General features: G+C 39.3%; 3 protein-coding genes across 9 annotated transcripts in view; all 3 read left to right on the top strand.

The window, feature by feature from the left end:
* The first annotated feature begins 380 nt into the window (after positions 1-380).
* On the top strand, positions 381-7,436 carry LOC121633496. Of its 5 annotated transcripts, none has more exons than XM_041975583.1 (7): positions 381-516; positions 824-1,141; positions 1,555-1,842; positions 1,969-2,112; positions 4,610-4,635; positions 6,419-6,490; positions 6,660-7,436. In XM_041975583.1, exons 1-7 carry the CDS (start codon positions 471-473, stop codon positions 6,768-6,770), a joined length of 1,005 nt encoding a protein of 334 aa, XP_041831517.1. In that variant the 5' UTR covers positions 381-470; the 3' UTR covers positions 6,771-7,436. The 5 variants fall into 5 exon arrangements, 4 of the variants coding, with proteins under 4 accessions (XP_041831517.1, XP_041831518.1, XP_041831516.1 ...); XM_041975584.1 differs by having other exon boundaries at positions 408-516; positions 827-1,141; XM_041975582.1 differs by lacking the exon at positions 381-516 and having other exon boundaries at positions 528-1,141.
* Positions 7,437-9,481: 2,045 nt separating this feature from the next.
* LOC121633495 overlaps positions 9,482-23,678 on the top strand; it is a 39,634-nt gene continuing 25,437 nt past the window's right edge. The window contains exon 1 of the mRNA XM_041975580.1: positions 9,482-9,518. The gene's annotated coding sequence lies outside the window, so the exon portion shown is untranslated. The remainder of the gene's footprint in view (positions 9,519-23,678) is intronic.
* LOC121633506 lies at positions 10,045-15,922 on the top strand. Of its 3 annotated transcripts, none has more exons than XM_041975604.1 (6): positions 10,045-10,252; positions 10,563-10,877; positions 11,291-11,578; positions 11,657-11,761; positions 11,847-11,875; positions 15,260-15,922. In XM_041975604.1, exons 1-6 carry the CDS (start codon positions 10,207-10,209, stop codon positions 15,335-15,337), a joined length of 861 nt encoding a protein of 286 aa, XP_041831538.1. In that variant the 5' UTR covers positions 10,045-10,206; the 3' UTR covers positions 15,338-15,922. The 3 variants fall into 3 exon arrangements, with proteins under 3 accessions (XP_041831538.1, XP_041831537.1, XP_041831536.1); XM_041975603.1 differs by having other exon boundaries at positions 10,560-10,877; XM_041975602.1 differs by lacking the exon at positions 10,045-10,252 and having other exon boundaries at positions 10,264-10,877.

Here is a 23,678-nt window from a genome sequence, read left to right as displayed (position 1 = left end):
ATAAGACCTGTTAGCATCTAACTGCAGCGCTGTGATCAGTCTCTCAGAGCTGTTTGTGTTTCTCTTGGTTGGTCTGAACTTCCTCTATTTTTCACCCACAAACAGAAAGGAAATGACAACAATTTATAAAAAGAACATTTAAATTCTTCTTTTTGAACGATACCAGATCATTCACATAAAAGAATTTATTATTGTTTCAGTTGATCAAAATGTAATAAAGAAAATGAGTCAAATTAATTTTTTGTCATGTTCAGTTTGACACATTAAACTTATTAAAAGTTTGTTTGTCTTCCTCGACGTCTTTATTAAAGACACAGGAAGGTGTGATGACACCTGATAGACAGAATTAGCGGCAGGAACTGATGTCAAGTCATTTCTACTCAGTAAATCGACCGGAAAGAGGAAACAGAGCCAACATGTAGAAATCTGTAGCAGAGAAAAGCCTCACAACGTTCACAGAGAGACACAGAATGGCTCTGCTGGAGTTCGTTTTAATTCTGCTGCTTCACGCTGAAGGTAAACATTGATTTTCTTTCACTTGTTAGAGGTTTATAAATGACTTTACAAAATACTATAGATATAATTTAGAAGCTGCTTTCATAAAATGAAGGAAGTAAACCAGTTCAGGTAAATTATATTGAACAGATTCTCACATTAATGTAACTTGACTGAAACAGAAATGAAGAGAAGAACTGAAGCAGCAGGAAGAGAAGAAACATTTCTTCTCTCTGACTTCTAATGATGAAATCTACATTTCTGATTTCATTTCTGGTTGATGTGTGTGGAGTAAAACTTTGCTCTAAATGTGTCTTTTTCTCTTCAGCAGGCGTCAGTGGAGGAATAATCGATCTCTACAATAAACCTGGAGATGAGGTTGTTTTACCTTGTAACAGTAAACCATCATCTTCCTCATGTTCCAATGTTCACTGGTTTTACAGCAGAGATGAAAGACGTGCAGCTGAAGAGGAGGTTAAAGAAGGAAATGTTGATGAAAACTCAGCTCGAGCTGCCAGACTGAGTGTGAACAGTAACTGCTCTCTGATCATCAACAACATCACTGATGAAGATGTTGGTTTCTACATTTGTAGACATGGACGAACAGGTTCCTTTGATGCAGATGTGTATCTAAATATTCTGACTGGTGAGTATTTCTGACTTGAATGAGACTCTGACACAGTAAAACTCATCACTGTGAAACACTGTGGAGAAGTTGTTTGTGTTATCAGGAATTATCAGCATCCATTTCTCAGTGATGTGAACTTCCTGTTTGGGACGGCCGTAACATGAGGGACCCTCTCAGTGAACACATGCAGACAGGAACTAAAGTTTAGATGCAAGTTTTCAAGGAGGAAGAAAAGTAAACATTAAGATTTCTTCCACTTGGTTTTCTCCACCTTCATAAAGTCAGATTATATCTGGAATGTTTCCAAAGGACAGTCAACAAGTCAAACTAAGAACCAGAAGACGAGTCTTTCTTCTCAGAGTTCCTCACTTTAAAATATGATATTCCACATTTTTAATGTGAGATAACAGAAATCACCTGTTTTCCTTCAGTCTCTCCGTCTCCACCAGATGCTGATCTACAGAAGGATGAAGTCACATTAACCTGCTCTCTGTGGAGATTCAGTAACATTAATACTTGTAAACAGAGCAGCTTCCGCTGGTTGGATGATGAAGGAACTGAGCTGCAAGATGAAAGTGTTGATTTCTACGTCAGACAGACAAACTGTGTTTCCAACCTGACTGTAAAACATCAGAGAGACGACAACAGAAGATTCACCTGCCAGTTTGTTGAAGGAAACAGTGTGAAGATAGAAGCTCACTACACACCTGATTCTACAGGTAAGACTCCAGATGTGAGTTGACTGAAACTCAATTTTTACACATAAATTTCTAATTTATTTGTTCTTATAATCAAAGAAACATGTTATCAAACAACCTCTTTGCATATTATTTTAACTTCTTTAGGTTCTCAGAACCCAGAAAGCCAACAAACTATCATCATCATCATCGGAGCAGTGGTCGGGGTGATGCTCCTGTTCTTCATCATCACTGTTTTCATCATCAAATGCAGACGGAGAACCAAAGAGACCGAAGATCAAAGAATCACAAGTACAGTTTTTATTTATATCTTGAAATAGTTTAATTTATTGGTGAACATGTCATTTTAAATACAAACAGACCAAACATGTCCATCAGATTGAAAACACGTGCTGAACTGAGAATGAAAAAGCTGAATTATAGAAACTTAACAGCACAGTTTTATTTTAATATTCTGCTGGTATGACTGAGATATTCACATTTAAAATGATTTTAAACATCTGGCTTTGAATGTAAAGGTCAATAGATGCAGCAGGTAAATAAGTCAACCCATCCAATAAAAAAAAAAATAAATAAATAAACAAATAATAGAAGAAAAAGAGCCTAGACAAAATAAAGAGCAAAATCTTAAGCACATAAACCTCAAACTCCTTGGTGGACATCAGCAGTGAGGGATGCTGACAAGCTGATAGAATAGTCCTATCTGGCTTTTTGGGTGTTTTTTGAGCCAGATTTTGTTAAGACTCTGGATGCTGTAGGGCTGTCTTTGTTGACATGTCTCTACAGTATAATCTGGACATCCGGGACAGAACCTGGACCATCAGGCTGGACCAGTTCTAGAGGAATGATAAATGGTAAGGTCTATTCAGGGGTCCTAGAGAGGAAGGCCCATTGGAAAGGTTCAAGTATCTGACAGACTCTTCTCTGACTAAGGAGGAGCATTGTGGTTTTGGTCCGGGTCGTGGAACAGTAGACCATTTCTGCACCCTCTTCGGGGTCTTGGAGGGGGCATGGGAGTTTGCCTAACCAGTCTACATGTGCTTTGTGAACTTGGAGAAGGCATTTGACCGTGCCCACTAGAGACTCCAGTAGGGAGTTCTCTGGAAATGTGGAGTACCTGACCCCCTTATAAGAACTGTTCGGTCAATGTACGACCAGTGCCAGAGCTTGGTCTGCATGGAAGTATGTTAGATTGGTTTCCAGAGAAATATGGACTCTGCCAGAGCTGCCTTTTGTCACTGATTCTGTTTAAAGTTTTTATGGACAGAATTTCTGATTCTGTTTGCTTTATGAAGCTGTGATCGTCATATGATTCTCAGCTGAATGTGAAGCAGTTGGGATGAGAAACAGCACCTCATATTCTACGACCATGGTGGAGTTTCCTCTCCAGCTCAGGAATAAGGGTCTACACCGAGTGGAGGAATTCAAGTATCTCTTGGTCTTCATCACAAGCGAAGGAAGGATGGAGCGGGAGATCGACAGGCAGATCAGTGTGGTGTCTGCAGTGATGCAAAAAGTTGAACGTTTCGTCGATACACATTACAAGCCTCTTATGGTCATGAGCTGTGGGTAGTGACCCAAAGAACGAGATTGCAAATTCAAGTGGCTGAAATGAGTTTCCTCTGCAGGGTGGTCGGGTTTTCCCTTAGAGAAAGGGTGAGAAGCTCGGTCATCACGGAGGGGTTCAGAGTAGAGTTCTGCTCCTCCACATCGAAAGGAGCCAGATGAAGTGGCTCGGGCATCTGGTCAGGATGCCTCCTGGACGCATCCTTGGTGAGGTGATCCAGGCACGTCCCACCAAGAGGAGATCCCAGGAAAGACCCAGGACATGCTGGAGGGACTCCATCTCTTGGCTGGCCAGGAATGCTTGGGGATCCCCCCAGACCAGGTGGAAAATGTAGTTGTGGAGAGGGAATGGTTTTGCAGATGGTTTAGGTTGTATTGTGTTTCCTTACAGGTGTAGCAGCTCATTGACTGAGGGAGACCAAACTTGTGTTGACAAAGCTCGCAAAAAGTGTACATGTCTTTAAAATTATGAATGCCTCGTCATTGCCAAAGTGTTCATTCAGAATCTAACATACCCTTGAAGAAAAGAGTTTTTTTTTTGTTTGTTTGTTTGTTTTTTGGCTCTTAGATGAAGAAAATTTTTAAATCTAGAAGTCTGTCTAAATTAAACAATATTTGAGGGTATATATGGCTTTTGGATTGATAGTGGGTAGAGGGAAGACTGCAGGTGATCAGGACTCTGGGGGAGGCTGAGATGCAAGATGCAGCTTCAAGGTGGCACCAGTCTGTGTCAGGAGTATGGACTCAATGCATGATTTTTTGTTATATTTGGGGTCCAATAATATTAATTATAAACTATTTGAGAGTGTTAAGCCAGCTTTATTTTTATACCTCTAACCATATTCTAGCCTTCTTACCGCCCCATATAAATGAAACTGATCCTTTATCAAGAGATTCGTATCTGAGCTTTCTAAGCCACGTTAGAGACGTGTGGTTTTGTTGTCAAGCAGCAGGATTTTCTTCAAGCTCCACAATGCAAACCTACTGATTTCCAGCTGATATGAGGCCAGATTGTTTCTAATCTGATAGATGATGGTGAAGTCATTGGTTTAATTTATGTGTAAGATAAGCAGGCTTGTTGCTATGGTTACTTCAGCATTAATAGACGTCCCACAGTAATGATTGTGTTAGAAATCAGGATGCTGGAAATGATGACTTTGTTTACAGAATTCTTATATCGTGATATTAATGACCAACTCCTAAATTTGTCCTTTTGTTCCAGATGTGCAAACAACAGCAGCCCAAGACGTAAGTAATTTCAGATTTTGTCATATGTAGGCGGAGGTGAGGACTCAAAAGCAGATAACCAAGGTAGGAGGCTGAATGGTGCTGGTAACAAAGGCTTTAATCCAGAAAACTCAGGAACAGAAAACCACACACTACAGGGATAAACCAGAAGGATCTGACAGAGAAGAAGTGAAACCATCGGGTATTTGTACACAGAGGAACTAATTGAGAACAGGTGAAGTGAATCAAAATCAAACCAGGTGAGCTAATGAGCCAGGAACAGAAAACACAGCCCATGAGGGAAACTAAAGACTGAAACAAAACCAGAAACACTAAAGCAAAATCAGAACTAAAGACAAAAACCAGAACCGATCACTGAAATTAAGAAAATACCAAACACAAGAAAAGAATTAAGACCCATGCAGCATGACAGATTTATCTCATATCTTCTAATGTTAGAAATAAACGTTACCTTCCAAACATGTTAATAAACTTCTTGGTATCAGTACAAATGTTTGATTTCATATGACATTTATTTACATCAACATCTGTAACTGACCAGATGTGAACTGACACTAAATTATTTTATTTTATTAAAATATGTTCAAAGTTTTATTTTATTGTTGCGAACACAAAACCATCATTCAGCATCACCTTTAACTTTCATCAAAGTCCATAACAGATTACTTCAGGATTTTTACATTGATGCTGATGTATTTCATACAGAAGCTGAGAGAGGACATTTTATTCATATTTCATTTTGATGCAATTTATCTCGAGATCACAAAGCAAATTTTTGTTTTCTAGAGATAATCACCTACTGCAGGGGTGCCCAAGTCCGGTCCTCCAGAGCTTCTATCCTGCAACTTTTAGATGCATCCCTCCTCCAACACACCTGAATGAAATGAATGTGTCGTTACCAGCCTCTGCAGAGCTGAACCACATGTGGATGAATTCAGCCATTTAATCCAGGTGTGTTGGAGGAGGGATGCATCTAAAAGTTGCAGGATGGTAGATGTCCAGGACTGGACTTGGGCACCCCTGACCTACTGCAATTAGTTATCACAAGATTTGTGTCATGATCTGTGGGTTTTGGTTGTTTTTTTAGTCTTGTCATTCTGAGTTCCCTTTCCTGTTTTATTTTCTACTTCCTCCTCCTTGTGTGATACGTTCTGTTTTATTTCCTGTTCATTATCTCACCTGGTTTGATGGTCAACTCACTCCACCTGCTTCTCGTTAGTCTTCTATTTATATACCACTTGGTGTCAGCCAGTATTTTGTCAGATCATTCGTCATGTTTCCTGTTTTGTGTGTGTAAGTGCTTTTCATTAAACTTTGTTCCTGCCCTCGTCTTCCTCCTGCCTCTTCATCCTGCAATGTCGTCCTCACCTCCCACTGACCAAGACAGTTTCTATCACACACTTTGTGTTTTCTGTGACCAGATGATCAAGATGAGCTCAAAATGATGTGGTTAACACCTAATATGAATGATAATAGCTGCAGTTGGTCGACATTTTAACAGCAAGTTAAGGCATTCATGTGTTATTCCATTTACTTCCTGTCACCGACTTTCCTGAACTCAACATTGTTCTCTCTGACCCCCACCCCCCAAAAAACAAACAAAAACAACCACAACTGTTGCTTACAGATGAGCGATACTAAAGTTTTTCCTGTCGATATGATACCATTAGTTTGTGGTACTTTTTCACTGATATGGACATGGACATGGTCAGAAGCAGAATACCAGAAACGCTGATGTTCAGTCTGACTCCACGGTAACAAGAACTGTTAACTTTGTCCTCAGGATGAGACAGAGAACAATGTGACCTACGCCACTGTGGACCACGCTCATCCAAAGGTCTCCTCTAAGAAGAAGGTAAGAGACATTTACATGTCAGGACATGATAAACACAAATCATTTGGTTTATTTATTTCTTTGTACCATGACTGTATTTAGTATAATTGATGAGTTCTGATGTAAAACTCTGAGCAGATTTTTTCTTCCTGGTCTGAATCATGTGAAACGTCTGGATTGTGTGATGCAGGTAAAAGAGGAGGAAGATGTGGTGACTTATTCTGCTGTAAGGACTAAAACTGATGCAGAGGTGGACAACGATCCCAGCAGCTACTACAGCTGTGTCAACCTACCTGAATAAATGGGAGGAAATGAGACTTCTTCTGACATCAGTGTGTTTATTAAAGCTGCAGTCAGGAAGTGGACGGCTGAACTTTGTGCTCCACTGTTATCACATGTTGTTCATCATATGAAAGGATTGTGGCCTATTTTCCTAATTTACGTAAAGGTCACACACCTGCATACAACTAGATCCAGAGAATAAAAGAAGGTTTTTACATGCTGTTCCTGCCTGATCATGACCTGCTGGAGGAAATCAGGTGGACGGACTCAGGTCTTTGTTTTTTCAGAGAGAAGTTATTAATATTCAGTTAGTGTCTTTTTAATTTACTTTTACTTTTATCATTCCTATTACTCATTTAGTTTGCTTTAAACTGCTTTTGCTGCCTTGTAAAGACCATTTATTACATCTGCTTTGAGAAATTATTATAATTATGTTTTATTTTCTTGGTTCTCCTGTAATAAGCAGTGCTTTTTGTTCTCATTACAAGTGATTTTAGAAATGCATGAACCAAAGATATTTCTGAGGATACGACTGTTTTAATGTGTTTTGGGGATAATAGTAAAATAAGATTTTGTAATATGGACAGAAATGGTTAAAGATTTTATTTCAGGTAACTTTTCTACTTACAGTTTTTACTCAGTGAGTTATTATGTTACATAAAGAGAAAGTAAATCAATCTCATGTACATGAAGAAAGTTTTAAAAACTATAAATTACAATAAAATAATAATAGAAAAAAAGCAGAAATCTGTACTTTTTTTTTATTCCAAATACCAAATTTTTCTCTATGATGTGGAGATGATTTCCATCAGTTTACTCCACAGATGATTTTTCACCAACAGGAAGAAAATGTCAGATCATCACTTGTTTCTTTCACCTCCCCACAGCATTAAACCCAGGGATGCCAAACTCTGGTCCTGGAAGGCCACAGTCCTGCAGATTTTAGATGTTTCCCTGCTTCAACACACCTGATACACATTAACGTATTGGCAGCTTCAGGACAAGCTGTTGGATCCATTTAATTAGAATCAGGTGTGTTGGAGCAGGGAAACACCTAGAAGCTGCAGACTGAGGCCCTCCAGGACCAGAGTTTTATATCCCTGACTTGAAGTGTTTGGAGAAGCTCCTCGTGTGAGATCATGGTAGCAGAGGAGGTGTCCTCAGGTGAAGTCAAAGATGATATTTTCTCACATTAGTTGCAACTCTGCTGCTTCTTTAGTGCAACTAAACCATCACTGTGAGACACTGACTGTTCAATAAGCTTCAACATGTAGAAAAGTCAGATTTTCTGCTGCTTCCATCAACACAGAAAATACAACCATGGTTTAGTTTGGAACAACAGCATTGTGTGTTAGTGGGGGTGAGGACCCAATCACATGCAGATCAGGTAGAAGGCAGGTTGATGCAGGTGAAAGGTTTTATTCTCCAAAAACTTAGGAGCAGGGAAACACACAATACAGGGGATAAACCACAAGGATCTGACTAGTGAAAACTCAAAACCATGGGGTACACAGAGGGAGTAATAGGGAACAGGTGAAGTGAATGAGTAATTAGACCAGGTGAACTAACGAGCCAGAAACAGAAACCACAGAGCACCTGAGGGAAAACTGAACTTAACAAGACAAAAACCAAAAACCCAAAACATGATCTAAACAGAAACTAAACATGACAAAAACCAGAGGTAATAACCATAATGACAGAATTAAAACAGCACAAAAACTGAAAAACATAAAACATAATCATAACAGAAACTAAACATAACAAACACCAGACTTTAAACCAAGATCAAAATATAACACAAACCAAAGAACAGACCAAAACTAAACAAGAACCAGGAACCCACACCATGAACCACGACAAACAGAAGCACTAGCGGAACAAATCGGAGCCGGGCCGGGGGCGGGCAAATGACCTGGCCCTTTAAACCAAAATAATAAAGCTCGTGATAACATCATTTTACAACATACACATGCCCGCAACAGCGTGGTTTACAAGTTTCAGCACCATGGAGAGTGACTATGTCATTTTAAAGTCCATCAAATGGACATGAAGTACAAACCAAGAGAAAAAAAATAGGCTACATGGTCACTAATAATAATACAACACAAATTCAAAGCAGTTCAGCACCACGGATAGCGACCGCATCATTTTGACACCACTTTAACTATTTCAACTCAGACCCTTTTATCAGTAGCTATAAAGTTTAGTAAAACTGGCACAGCGGCCTACATGTTTACAAACATAATTTCAATATGATGTACTGGCTAAACTGCTAAGAACAAAAATCACGTTTGTGGATGTCACATCCTCTTCAGTTTGGTTGTAACATGTGTCCCATGTGAACTTCCACCAGACCGTATTAATTTTGTTATTCATGGATCCAGATGTTTGCATTTTCTTTTATTTCTTATAGTTGACTTTTCTTCTCGCTGAAGTCCACAAGTCTGTGAAGAAGTTTTTGAATTCTGTGCAGAAAACATCCATTAATCAGCTTTAACTTGTCTCTACTTTTTAATGTGAAGATGATGTGTGTGTGTAGGATGTACACACACTCTTATCTACAAGTACAGTTGTCATGTTGTTATTTTTACATGTTGAGTAATGGATGTCGTAACTTGACACATAGTTTCACCTGAAAAAGTCCAACAAAAAGGGGAAATTTCATAATTTCTGTGTTTCAACACCAGAAACATGAAGTGTGTTAAAGAGGTCAGATAGAAAAAGTTTTCACAGGTAATAATCCTCATCTGTCTTCTACAGTTTGAAGGTTAATATTCTAGTTTTTTTTACTTAGTTAGATGTTAAACAAATAATCATGACTGAGGCCTAAAAACTCTCTGAAACCATCCAGTAAAAAATGTTTTGGGTTTTTAATCTTTATTTGAGTTTTCTTGTCCTATAAAACTTAGACTTTGTAACCTCACAGCTTACATTTGTTCTTACTGGAAACTCTTTAACACAAGCAGTGAACCCTGAAAGGTGGTGTTTATCTTTAAAAATGAAAATTGAATTGAGTTTTTTTTTTTTAGCGTTCTTTCAGTATTTTTGTGGAAACATGTTTCAAAGATGTAGATCATCAGTAAGAATAAAAGAAACTACAGAGATGTTTCTGGATTAGCCTGAAATAGAAGTTGAATTTTATCACAATATAGTTAAAATCCACTTGACAGGTTCCTACATGATTTTCTATTTACAGACTGAACCAAAAAAAAAATCACCACATGTTTAAGAAGAATTAAATTCCTAAATAGACCAAATTTATAAAGCGTTTGCTCCTGCCTGAAGTCTGTCAGCAGGACACAGGAAGATGTGATGACACAGAAATATTATAATTAGTGGCAGGAACTGATGTTGAGACATTTTACCAAGTAAATCACCTAGAAAGAGGAACCAGAACCAACATGTAGAAATCTGTAGCAGAGAAAAGCCTCACAACGTTCACAGAGACACACAGAATGGCTCTGCTGGAGTTCGTTTTAATTCTGCTGCTTCACGCTGAAGGTAAACATTGATTTTCTTTCACTTGTTAGAGGTTTATAAATGACTTTACAAAATACTATAGATATAATTTAGAAGCTGCTTTCATAAAATGAAGGAAGTAAACCAGTTCAGGTAAATTATATTGAACAGATTCTCACATTAATGTAACTTGACTGAAACAGAAATGAAGAGAAGAACTGAAGCAGCAGGAAGAGAAGAAACATTTCTTCTCTCTGACTTCTAATGATGAAATCTACATTTCTGATTTCATTTCTGGTTGATGTGTGTGGAGTAAAACTTTGCTCTAAATGTGTCTTTTTCTCTTCAGCAGGCGTCAGTGGAGGAAGAATCGATTTCTACAATAAACCTGGAGATGAGGTTGTTTTACCTTGTAACAGTAAACCATCATCTTCCTCATGTTCCAATGTTCACTGGTTTTACAACAGTGATGAGGGACGTGTATCTAAATGGGAGGTTGAAGAAGGAAATGTTAATGAAAACTCAGCTCGAGCTGCCAGACTGAGTCTGAACAGTAACTGCTCTCTGGTCATCAACAACATCACTGATGAAGATGTCGGTTTCTACATTTGTAGACATGGACGAACAGGTTCCTTTGATGTAGATGTGTATGTAAATATTCTGACTGGTGAGTTTTTCTGACTTGAATGAGACTCTGACACAGTAAAACTCATCACTGTGAAACACTGTGGAGAAGTTGTTTGTGTTATCAGGAATTATCAGCATCCATTTCTCAGTGATGTGAACTTCCTGTTTGGGACGGCCGTAACATGAGGGACCCTCTCAGTGAACACATGCAGACAGGAACTAAAGTTTAGATGCAAGTTTTCAAGGAGGAAGAAAAGTAAACATTAAGATTTCTTCCACTTGGTTTTCTCCACCTTCATAAAGTCAGATTATATCTGGAATGTTTCCAAAGGACAGTCAACAAGTCAAACTAAGAACCAGAAGACGAGTCTTTCTTCTCAGAGTTCCTCACTTTAAAATATGATATTCCACATTTTTAATGTGAGATAACAGAAATCACCTGTTTTCCTTCAGTCTCTCCGTCTCCACCAGATGCTGATCTACAGAAGGATGAAGTCACATTAACCTGCTCTCTGTGGAGATACAGTAACATTAATACTTGTAAACAGAGCAGCTTCCGCTGGTTGGATGATGAAGGAACTGAGCTGCAAGATGAAAGTGTTGATTTCTACGTCAGACAGACAAACTGTGTTTCCATCCTGACTGTAAAACATCAGAGAGACCACAACAGAAGATTCACCTGCCAGTTTGTTGAAGGAAACAGTGTGAAGATAGAAGCTCACTACCCACCTGATTCTACAGGTAGGAAAGAAGTGTAAATTTAAAATGACAAATTATGATGTTTATAAATCTTAACTTCATCATCCACAAACTCCACAGAACCAGCCTCCACAGACTGGTCTCCTCTGAGATTCTTCATGTGGACTCTGCGCATCACAGGACTGATTCTCCTGATTGGAATCACTGTTGTTGTTATCAGAGGAGGTGAGGAAGTTCAGGTCATAATAAAACCAGGTGACGTACATCAAACACGTCTCATTTAATCTCTTTAATCTCTTTATTCTTCCAGGAAGCAAAAAGCAGCTGAAAGACAGCAAAGTGAGTAAAAACTGAACTTTTCTTCTTTATAATTTCAAACATCTACATGGTCTTCTTATATATAGACTCTACATGACTTTGGTATTGATGTTGTCTTTATGTAATAATGTGGTATCGTAGTTAATAATTTGTTACTGGTATACCTGCTTTGATATGGGTTATAGTGATGCTCCCTGTAGAGGTTACCGGACGAGCCCCCACTTGTTACGACCTAATATAGGGGTATGTTTCGGTTCAACAAAAAAAGAAAGTTGAGGACAGATGGTGATTTAAAATATGCACATTTTATTAAAACCCGTGAACGGTGAGTGAAAACCCTTAACAGAAAATACACAAAATAAACAAGTGCTGGGGTTAGCGGACCTGCTGAAAGAAACAAACCAAACATAGCCCAGAAATCCATCGAGTGCAACCCACAACATAACTGCAACTCGGGGTGAAACCTAAAACCAAATAAAAGCAGCAGATCCATAAACTAATGTGACCGTCTTCACAAACAAAAACACTCTAACCTAGCCCAACACAGAACTAATCACAACCGAACTTAAACACCAAAACACACAAAGGTGATCACCACGACACACACCCAGTGCACAGCGTGAGAGGGAAAGCGGCCTGAGCCATTGCGGCTCTCCCCCTGAAGTTTCAAAATCCTCTCGATGATTTTGAAACAAAAACACAAAGAGACCAGCTCATTCCCACATACAAAGTAAAAGGTAGGGGATCACTAACTCAACGGAAGTTGCACAGAACACACAACAGTGCACAAAGCACATACACAAGTGACGAAGCGGTGGAGTATCACACAGCCACCTCCGCAACGTGCACAAAACACAAACACAAGTGACGAAGCTGTAACGGTTTCAGCAAACTGGATGACAAAAGAGATCAGGACAGAGGGTTGGTAAGAAAACAGATTTATTGTAAGGGACTGAATAATGCTAAGGAAATCCGGGTCTGGTCACGTCGCCCACTAGCCTGTGAGAATCGGAGATCCAAGGTGAGAATAAGCGTGGCAAAATGGAGAAGTGTGAATTCTGACGCTTACGTACCGGCCGAGGAGATGGAGGACGCAGGGAGATCGCTGTGCCGGGAGGGCGGTAAGAGGTCCACTGAGGCTGTGGTGTTGTGTGAAGGGTTAAGACAAGGTTGGTGGCAAAAGGCTGAGGGGAAAAACAGTTAGTCAGGCCTAAGATCCCTACTGAGGTCCACTGAATCCTCTGGGGAAGAGAAAGAGGAGGGCAGGTAGCCTTAGGGATATATCCGAATCCACATCCACATCCAGATCCACATCCGAAATCCTGTATCCAAATCCAGTATCCAATCATACAATCCACTAATCCAAATCCAATAATCAAATCCAATAAGACAGTCCAAGGGTCAATACATGGGCAGGATCCAAACAACAGACAGCAGAGTTACCAGACAGGGGGCAGGCAGAATCAGGTATTCTAGGTCAGAAAACGGGTCGGAGGTCAGAACACAGGCAGACAGGCAGGCAATAATGGCTGGAAACGTGCAGGGTAAACCGAAACGATCTGGCAGAGAACTGTTGTCAAGCACTGGTATATAAAGCGCACCGCACAGGTGGAGGGCATCAGCAATCAGAGCCGCACTGAAGGAAGGATGCCTTCAGGGACGGCTTGGAAATCCAGAATACAGGCAAAAACCGTGACAGAAGCGGTGGAGTTTCACACAGCCACCACCGCAACATGCGCGAAACACACAAACTCCAAACATAAAGCAAACCATCCGGCCACCACAAAGCTAAAAGGGCCGATGGCGAGTTCACCCCCACACACAGAAGGGCAAGCACCCAGTACAAACAAGCAGCACACACAGGCGAAAGAGGAGAGGCGACTGAACAACGCAGCATTCACACACCACCGCCCGCCTCCTTCACCCCCACCAGGGTGTCGGAATAAGGGGCGGCGTAACAGGGGAGAACTAAACAGGCGCTTACCTGTGTCACCCTCCTGACTCTCGAGAGGTACGTCCTCCCCCACAAAGGGTCGCCCCTAGGCCAGAGCGCCCTGCAAAAGCTGCGGTCCAAAAGTTCAGGTACTCACCACCCTCACACACACACTCCCACCGGAGTCACCACCCTAGCAGCTTCCAGGTGCCAAACCCCAAAATGGAGCAAACCCTCCAATCGGCGCCCTTCGCCACCAGAAGTAGCCAAAAGGAGGCTAACAGCTCACACTCACATCCACAAGACAAAATGGCCGCTTTATCCCCAACGCGTAATGTTCCAGGGAACCTTCCAGGTGGTAGAAAAAAAGGCTCCCGGACGAGCCCCCACTTGTTACGACCTAATATAGGGGTATGTTTGGGTGCAACAAAAAAAGAAAGTTGAGGACAGATGGTGAATGAAAATAAGCACATTTTATTAAAACCCGTGAACGGTGAGTGAAAACCTGTAACAGAAAATACACAAAATAAACAAGTGCTGGGGTTAGCGGACCTGCTGAAAGAAATAAACCAAAACATATACCCAAAACCCACCGAGCGCAAACAATGACGTGACCACAGCTCGGCGAGGAAACTAAAACCAAATAAAAGGCAGCAGATCCATAAACTAAAGTGACCGTTGTCACAACATAACAAACGCTAACCTAGCCCAACACTGAAACTAATCGTAAATGAAAGCTAGCACCAAAACACCCATGGTGACAAAGGTACTACCACAACACGCACCCAGTGTACAACATGAGAGGGAAAGCAGCCTGAGCCATTCCGGCTCTCCCCCCTCCTGACTGGCTGCTGCAGCCGCCTTTTTCAACCTTGGCTTCTAGTAAGCTGCAGCCTGATTGGCTAATCATTGGACCAATCAGAAGGGAGGAGACTGAGGTGTGTTGGTTCCAGCCACTCCAGAAAGCGCCTCCAACCCAGGCAATCAATGGCAGTAACGAGCCGCAGCTGCCAGCAATCGGCAGTGGCTGTAACAGTTATTATTAGTACCAGGTTGTTGTGTTGCAGTACCTATGAGTCCAGCAGAGGGCAGACTGACACCATTTAAGTTACTGGGTTTCATGTCTTATGAGGAAGAATCTGACAGCGTCTCATGTGTTAATGCTGCGAGTGGTTCAGTAAAACACATCATTGGAAACATAGTTCACATGTGGACATTAGATTTTTATTTAGAAACAATGATGTCAGTTTTATTTGATGATTGTGGAGGTTTTCAAACTTTAGATTTATGTTAGTGTTCAACTTATTTAAAGAGCAGAAATATTTGAAAGGATAAAATGTCTTTAAATCAGAGTCTTTAAATGATCAGTGTGTTTTCTCCATCAGTGATGTGATGGCTGGCTGTCTAATTATTATTGGAGTGGGACTCTTTGAGGTTGGATGACCTACAGTAGTTTATGTTTTGTCTCAAAGGTTTCTGAAGCTGCTGATGAAGACGAAGTAACGTATGAAACTGTTGGAGATCTTTCTGCTGCTCCCACACTGCGCTGAGCTTCAGGACATCAATGAAAACTGCGACAAACTAAAGAGAGTGAAAATTATTTCTGTTTATCTTCTTTCATGTTAAACAATTTATTTCTTCTGAAGCATTTAAACTTTATTTAATTTGTCTGAGATAGAAAAATATCATGTCTGACTTTTGGAAACCTTGTAAGATCTGCTGGAAATATGGTTTCATTTTCTTTATTTCAGTCAGATTTAACTAAACAACATTTCTAACTGTTTCTACTGTTGTCTTTACTGTCTGTTCTTGTTTCTAAGCAGGTTTTCAGTCTCTGATCACCACATCTGGACCTTGTTTGTTATCATCTTCCTCAGTATAAATGCTGCAAGTTTTCCTTTGTTCCCTTCCAGATGTTCATCATTATTTTCCATGTAGCTCCACCTCAGCTCTGTTCCTTGTTTAGGTTTTGTTTTTAATGACCTTGTTACTGCAGCTGATTTAAAAATATATGAATTAAAGAAGGTTGTGATTTTACTGCTGTTTCATGGTGTGTTTTGTGTATAATAGTAAAAGAAGATTTTATTATATAGACCAGACTTGTTTAAGTTTAATTTTTCATGTAACTTTTTAAAGCGCAAATATTATTCAGGGAGTTTTTTTGTATATAAAATATATCAATAAAATTTATCATATGAAAATTTCTTTTTGGTTTTATTTTGAGTTTTAAATCATTTAGTGCAATAAAATCAAACCTCTAACATGAATTTCAGCCTTTAAATACTAATTAATCAGAAAGCTGCCACCTGACAAAAACACCTAAGATCTGGAGAGATCCAAGAGGATACGAGTGTCCGTACCCGCGGCATATCCTGACTGTTTCCGGGGATTTACGGGAAGATCGGTCTGTAACAGATCCTATTATAGGATACCCTCCGTATACACATCTATAGGAAATCCTAGTATAGGATATGCTGCAGATACACATCTGTGATAGATCCTAGTATTGGATACCCTTCATATGCACAACTTTAGGAAATCCTAGTGTGTGATATTCTCTGTATACACATCTGTCGCAGTTAAATCTCCGTCCTTCAAACGTAACGATCAACGGCAATGTAAACATTTAGTTTTAAATATGTCATCGTCTGTCTTTCTGTCTTGATTACTTTACTTACATACTTGATACAGAGTGAATGGTGGATAACTTTATAAAAACCTTTTAGGATAGACTTACTAGCTTGATACACATTTAATGATCAGAGTGGTGAATAATATTTTCTTGCAATGAAAACGATTTAGGAAACTATCTGTGACTGAAACAAATTGTGGCATCATCCTCTGGACACACACAAGCTGTAAGAGCTTCACTCGCCCTCTGAAATGTTTGTGTCACGTAGTTAAGCAATCATCTCCCTTCTCTCCACTGATCAGGTCTAATACAACAGCTGACCGACCGGGCTGCAGGCTCTGTGTTAGAGCCGAGACTCGCCAGATCACGTCTGTGACGGGGCGTCGCTGTGAAAGCTGCCTGCAGGCTTATTGAACATGTAGGAAACTATCTGTGGACTTTGACTGTTTGAAACAAAATGTTGCATCATCCTTTGGACACACACAAGCTGTAAGAGCTGCACCTGCCCTCTGAAATGTTATGTTTGTGTCACGCAAATGCGGCCGACCAAGCTGCAGGTTCCATGTCAGAGCCGGTTGTCTTGGCAACGCGTCACAACGAGCAATTTTAAATAGTCAACTCAGCTGCTTCTTGAGAAAAGCTTACGATTTTAAAGGTAAAAAAACAACAATAACGTATTAATAATTGATTTAATATTTATTTATTTCGTAAGTGACCATGGTATAAGTGGGACAATTCCCTTCAAGTTGTCCAATATCAGAAACGGTCTGATGCGAACGCCTCCGCGTGCATACGTCGTCGGGCATAAATTTTAAAATACATAACAAATCCCATTACCCAACTCATACACAACTTAATTTTGCCCTCTCTGGTGACCCTCGTCCATTTTTACCCCTTTAAATGACATTTTGTTTGGATGACTTATTTACTAATCATTCACTTTTTTTTTTTATGTAAAACAAATATAACAATTGGAGTTTTGGATATGTCTAAGATTAGCAAAATAAATAAATAAATGGAATTTTTTTTCATTGTATATTTACTGTAGTATCAAATGCTGTTTCTTTAGACTTTTGGGTAAAACTGTTCCATTGATTTAGATTACAACTACATATTTTAATTTATTTGTAATTACAGTTTAAAACTATTCATTATTTAATGTTTGCATTTCATTTGCAAAAACGTCTGTGATATTTGACATTTTTAATTTTCACCAGATTCAGCTGTTTTTACATTGTAGGCAGATGCAGGAAATCCTGGTATTTTCCACAGTGATGTTATGGCTTCATGGACCCACCAGAGGTTGCTAATAGTGATTTCTTTGCTTGTGTTATTGTATTATTTCAGATTATCAACATGTTGACTTAGATGTTAATTACAAACTTGTTTCACACATATACTGGAAAAAAAATCTTGGCGTTCCCATGTGGTCCCAAAGCTCCATAATACAACTCTCCATGAGAAGGTCACGAGACGAAGCATCTATTAAAACAGAGGTGGAAAGTAACTAATTATATTTACTCAAATTACTGTAACTGAGTAGTTTTTGTGAGTAATTTGTAATTTTTTCAAGTAGTTTTTGAAATGGGTAATTTTACTTTTACTCAAGTGTATTTTGACCCAAGTATTTTATTTCATTACATTGGAAATCTCCCGTTACTGAGTAAAAACATCAGCCTGAACAGCCATTATGCCGAACGTCACGAATTGTCCATCTCTGCTTCTAATCCACTTCGGTCATGTTCCACGTCCACTGAAAGGAAAATGCGCATGCATGCGCAGACATGCATGGACGTGTGCGGGTTTGTGCAGACAGAATTCTCACTGATGATGGCTAGTGCCGAGCAAGAGATGGAGATGGAGGACGCTGATGCTGAGGATTGCCAAGCAGAGGCATGGAATGCCGGGGGAAGAGATGAATCGGAAAGGGAAGGAAATCCTTGGCCATATCTCAGCCAGCTCTTTGTGTTTAAACGCAAACAAGGCAATAAGTTCATCATGCAATATAAAATGTGCCTGCCTTTCAAAAATTCCACATCAAATCTACGAAAGCATGTGGCGGTAAGTAGCATCAATAGTTTATTTTAGTCTTGTTCATTTGTTTCTTACTAACAAATACTTAGTAATAAGTGGACAATACAGAATACTACTATCTTTGTCATCTGAAGTTGTAGCTGTTTGTAGGACTCTAATGACAGATAAATAATTGCTTAATTGTCAGATGTTGTTTGTCATTCATCAGGTCTTCTCTATGTTAGACATCACCTCAACCAAAGGGCTGAGTCAGAGGAGTGTGCTGGAAAAGGACAGCAGCATTCATCAGATGAGGAGGATTTCTTCTCTATCATGAAGTCCAGAAGGTCAGAGGGGAGTTAGAAGGTTACCTTGTCTGCGTCTAGAACGTATGGATCTTCTAAATTTTTCTAAAAATAAAAAAAACTGTCTGAATCTCAACACCGGTCTTCTGGCCTCAGCCGCTTGCAAACTTCTTTCCAGCTCTGCTGGTTTGTTGTTCAGAGAGAAGAGAGCACGAATTAGTGCTACAAACTTTAAAAATCAACCCCTGCTCAAGCTTTACAGTCTAATGTTATAGAATTCACTTGGCAGAATATTCTGTGGGGCATGACACTTTATTTCATTTCTTATATCAGCTGTCAGTGTTTGTTAATTAACACAACTGAATATTTATGTTTGTGATATAAATAAAAATAGAGCAGTTTTGTTATTAAAGAATTGCTCAACATTTTCAGCATCATGGATACTTTGATTTGGTTTTATTTTCTCTCTTTTGCTGTAGTGTTTTAAAAGTTTATTAAAAACAGAGTTGGATTGGATTTATGACTCTTCTTTTGTTTACATCAGGCAATTTAAAGTAACTAAGTAACTTTTACTTAATTAAATTTAGTACTTTTTACTTTTATTTGAGTAGATCTTTGGTGTGTACTATAACATTTACTTGAGTAGAATTTAAGCAACATAAAGATACTTTAGCTTAATTACAATTTTTCAGTACTTTTTCCACCCCTGCATAAAAAATACTGACATAAATTCACTTTTTTTCTTTTTTGCTAATCTTTTGCACATGCATCTTACCCTCTACCTCACAACAGTTTATGTAGCACACTGCACATTTATGTACATATGACAAAAAAACTAAGTAAATGATCTATCTTTATGTTTATCAGTGCAGATGGCAAAGTAAGAATTTCATTGTTTAGGGAAACTTGTTTCCTTACTGGGCAAATAACAATAAACACTTTGAATCTTGAGGACATCTAAGAAGTGGACCAGTAGCTGTGGACTGTACAGACATGTTCAGGTTTGCCACCAACCCCACGTTTCCTACTGCTTTCAAGGACAATGTGCTGGACCGTACATTCCACAACAGTCCCAGCAAACCAGCCACTCACCCTCCCCCAGCAGAGATGTGGCCTCTTTGAAGCTGCTCACCTCTGAAGGTCCTCCCACCCCCACCAACACCTCTCTGTCCTGGAGAGAGGGAGACAAAATGTCTTCAAGAGCCTACTTATACTTGGAGCCATATTCCAGCACTAGGGTAGCAGTGGGGGGCTTATGTCCTGTAAATACTGTTTGTGTTCTGTTTGTGTTTGTTTGTTTGTTTTGTGTGTGTATGTGTATGTGTGTTCTTTTTTCACTTTTATTGTTTTTACTAACCCCAAGACAAATTCAGTGTATGTGCAAACTTACTTGGCAATAAAGACCTATCCTGATTTTGAAATAGTTTATTAGTCAGAGTTGCTGAGTAAAAATAAGAAAATGACTTGAAGTAGCCTTGAAGTCGACTTCAGTCATCAACATGCTGACACAGTCACTGAGTTGTCCAGTGGGTTTATTTACTAAGAGATAATTCTTCTTTTTATTTTTCCTGTGAGTTAGTATCTGGTCGCTGTTATGTCTTTTTGATTTGGTTATTATTTAAGAACTCTTAATGACTAGCAGCTCTGTTTTTGTTTTATTTTTTTTATTTTATTTTTTTGTTTGTTTATTTATTTTTTGTTTGTTTTTGTAAAAGTTTGAGGAGATTTTCTGCTGTGTTCATGTTCAGGTGTAACAGTTTGTTGTCTGGTGATGGTGTGGATTGAAGGGTCGTTTCCTTCTGTCTGTGATCTTTTTGTCTCCTTTCTTCTTTCCCTTTTGCTTCTTTTTGCTATTTTCCATTTTTTTCTGTCCCCTCTGGTCAGGTCCAGCAAGATTACATAGATTCCATGATTCAAAGTAAATAAATAAATAAATCAGATTATTAAGAGGAGCCTCACCCATAAGACTCCCCTTGGCAGAGTAAATATGTTCAGGATGATACATCAACCAGATTGTCATTTTGCTGCTATGATGCTGGACAGGACAGGTTAAAAACAAAAAAAAAACTTTGTGTAGAATATTAAAAATACAATGCTACAAATGCTTTAATACAGTTTAATCTGACAATGTCATTTTATAAATACTTACTGAAACAGTAATGTGTAATTTGGTCAAATGATTTGTACAACATGATGATGGTACACAAACCAAGATTAAAGACGGTCACATTATAACTATGATTGTGATGTTTGAAACTGACTGGGTGATTTTAACGTGCCTGCTAAGATCTTAAAAGATAAGAAATAGGTTAGTACTTTTACATGAAAGGTTACATGCCAAACCATATAATTAATGAAGAGAACCATTAAATCAGACATACTGCATAAATGAAAAATCCACGAATATCCCGCGGGCATCCGTCACGGATGTTCGACGTATTTCCCATGATCTGTGAACATGATCCGCCAATGATGCGGTCAGAATCCAAGGAGATCTAAAAATATGATCTGCAAGGGATCACATGAACACGCATCTTGTGGACACCTCGCGGATGAAAATCCGGGTTTTTGGATCTTTAGTGGTCCGGATCCGGAGAGATATAAATAGGATCCGTGAGGGATGCGGCGGGGATTTCCCCGTATCTTGTCCGTATTTGTGACAGTTACGGACAGATAGCGGTATCGGATCGCTCCGTATCTTGGTACTTTTTGTCCAGTGTTGATTCCTTCAGATACATCCTAACGGTGATTCACTGACACATGAATTTGTATTTTCTCCAGATTACTCCATCTTATTTCTGCTCCAGGATCTGATGTGTAAAATGGGTTTCACTCTAATTTCTACACCTGATGAAGTGAGAGTGAGTAAATCTTTTTCCTGCCAGAGGATTAAATGCTAACATGTTGATCCTTATGTGCATTTACAAAAATACCAAATGGCAGTTTTCCTGGTTGGTTTTGTGTGGTGAGATGCAGGCTGCAAGTCCCGATTTCCTGAGAACTTTAAGTGTGTGCTTGATTTGCTCCTAAACTGCTCATGTGTAATTTTGTTCACAAAGCTTATTGTTTCAATCCGGCTACGCTAGGAGATGTGAGGCGTAACAAAGAGCACGGTGGACATCTGGTAAATAATACAACAGCTATATTCTAACGTAAAACCAGCCAGTACAAAAAAGCAGAACCAAGAATAAATAAACGGGTGAATGAAAAACTGACCTACTGGTCCATGCTATAAACAGAAAGTGAAGCAGCTCCAATAGCTGCTTATATAACCCAGAATACTATTTACAATTACAAACCTAAAAGTATCTAGCCCAACACTTTCTACCTTTAACTATACTAAATATAACAGAAAGAGGAGCCAAAAGAGCTTTACTAGTGATGTTATGGTCTAGCCGATCTGCCTTGTGTCAAACATGTGACACGGAAATGTTGTGAGCACTGTTTCTGAACATTGATTCAGCATGCCAAAAGTCATGTGACCATACCAATCGAGGCGTCTTTATGATTAATTTCCTCTGATGACTTAATCGTCATCCAGAAGCATGAGGTGAATCGTCACGTAACAATCAGCAGAGAATTTTAAAGCTTTTAAACTTGGTTAATTACAATTAAATTCTTGTGTTTCTTACATGTACAGCCTCACCAAAGCTGGAGAGGTAGTGTGCCAGAAGAGGAACAGACTGAAGCCTAACATTGTTGCGAAAATACTTAATACTTAAAAATAAACTCTATGACACATCACAAAGTTGCCAAAGCATTTTTCTTATAATACATTTTAATACAACTGTATAAAATCACTAATATAATCACTATCCCCGTTGAACAAGCACCCCTTCCCTCATACGTTCCTATCCCGCTAGCTGTGAGTAGACTACTACTGTCATTACAGATTGATATACTTTAAATTACACCATGATTCTGTTACCTAAACCTATGTTACCTAACAGCCCCCTTCTTTCATTTATATGAACCTTCAGAACCCTTCGTCAAACAGACAGGGATGACAGACGTGCAGTGAGGAAGCCATGTTGATGCTGTCGTTCTGATGCATCAGACGCCCACAGCCAGCAGATGGAGCTATTTAACCTTGTCAAATGATTCAACACAGCGAGCCATTTTCATGCATTTAGAATAGAATAGAATAGAATAGAATAGAATAGAAATACTTTATTAATCCCTTTGGAGAGTCCTCAGGGAAATTTGGGTACCAGCAGCAATACAACACCAACAGTAAAGCAGGATAAGTAAAATAAAAAAGTAAAGTAAAATAAAGTAAAATAGAGGCAATAAGGTGCAAGAAAAGTATAAATAGAAGGCAACAAATAATAATAAGATAAGTTAAATAAAATAATATAAACAAGCACTGCACACAGTAGAGGTGGTACAGATTCCCAGTTCACTTATTGCACGTATAAGTTATAGCAACTGTTTGTATGGGTTATTGTGCATGTGTTCTATCAGGCGGACTGCACACCTCCCTCTCCCCCCTCCTTCTCCCCCTCCCTCCTAATGCGGAGTTGTACAGTTTGATGGCTCGGGGGACAAAGGAGTCTCTGAGCCGGTTGGTCCTACTCGCATTTGCGTTCCAAACACCCGGAGACAACGCCTACACCTGTTGCTGCTGCTGTTCCTGCTCCTGGTGGTGCAGCAAACTGTCAAGGTAGGATTTTAAATTCCTTCTCTATATGCTAGACATTATCAAATGAGTACTGGTCAAATATGGTTAACAACTGTTCAATATCATCACCTTCCTAAAAATAATGGCCTAACTCATTTTTTATTTAAATATTTTTTCACCTAAATCATCAAGAATAGTGACCTACTTCAGATCCAGCGTTAAGGCCAAAGAGCGCCTGGTGGAAATCCAGCAGCAACTCCAGAGACCAGCACATAAGCTCATTCTAGAGGTTAACACTCGGTGGAACTCCACCTTTTCCA

The sequence above is a fragment of the Melanotaenia boesemani genome, chromosome 22 (genome assembly GCF_017639745.1).
Source record: "Melanotaenia boesemani isolate fMelBoe1 chromosome 22, fMelBoe1.pri, whole genome shotgun sequence".
NCBI classification, from domain to species: Eukaryota; Metazoa; Chordata; class Actinopteri; order Atheriniformes; family Melanotaeniidae; genus Melanotaenia; species Melanotaenia boesemani.
This window is presented reverse-complemented; position numbering and strand designations above follow the sequence as displayed.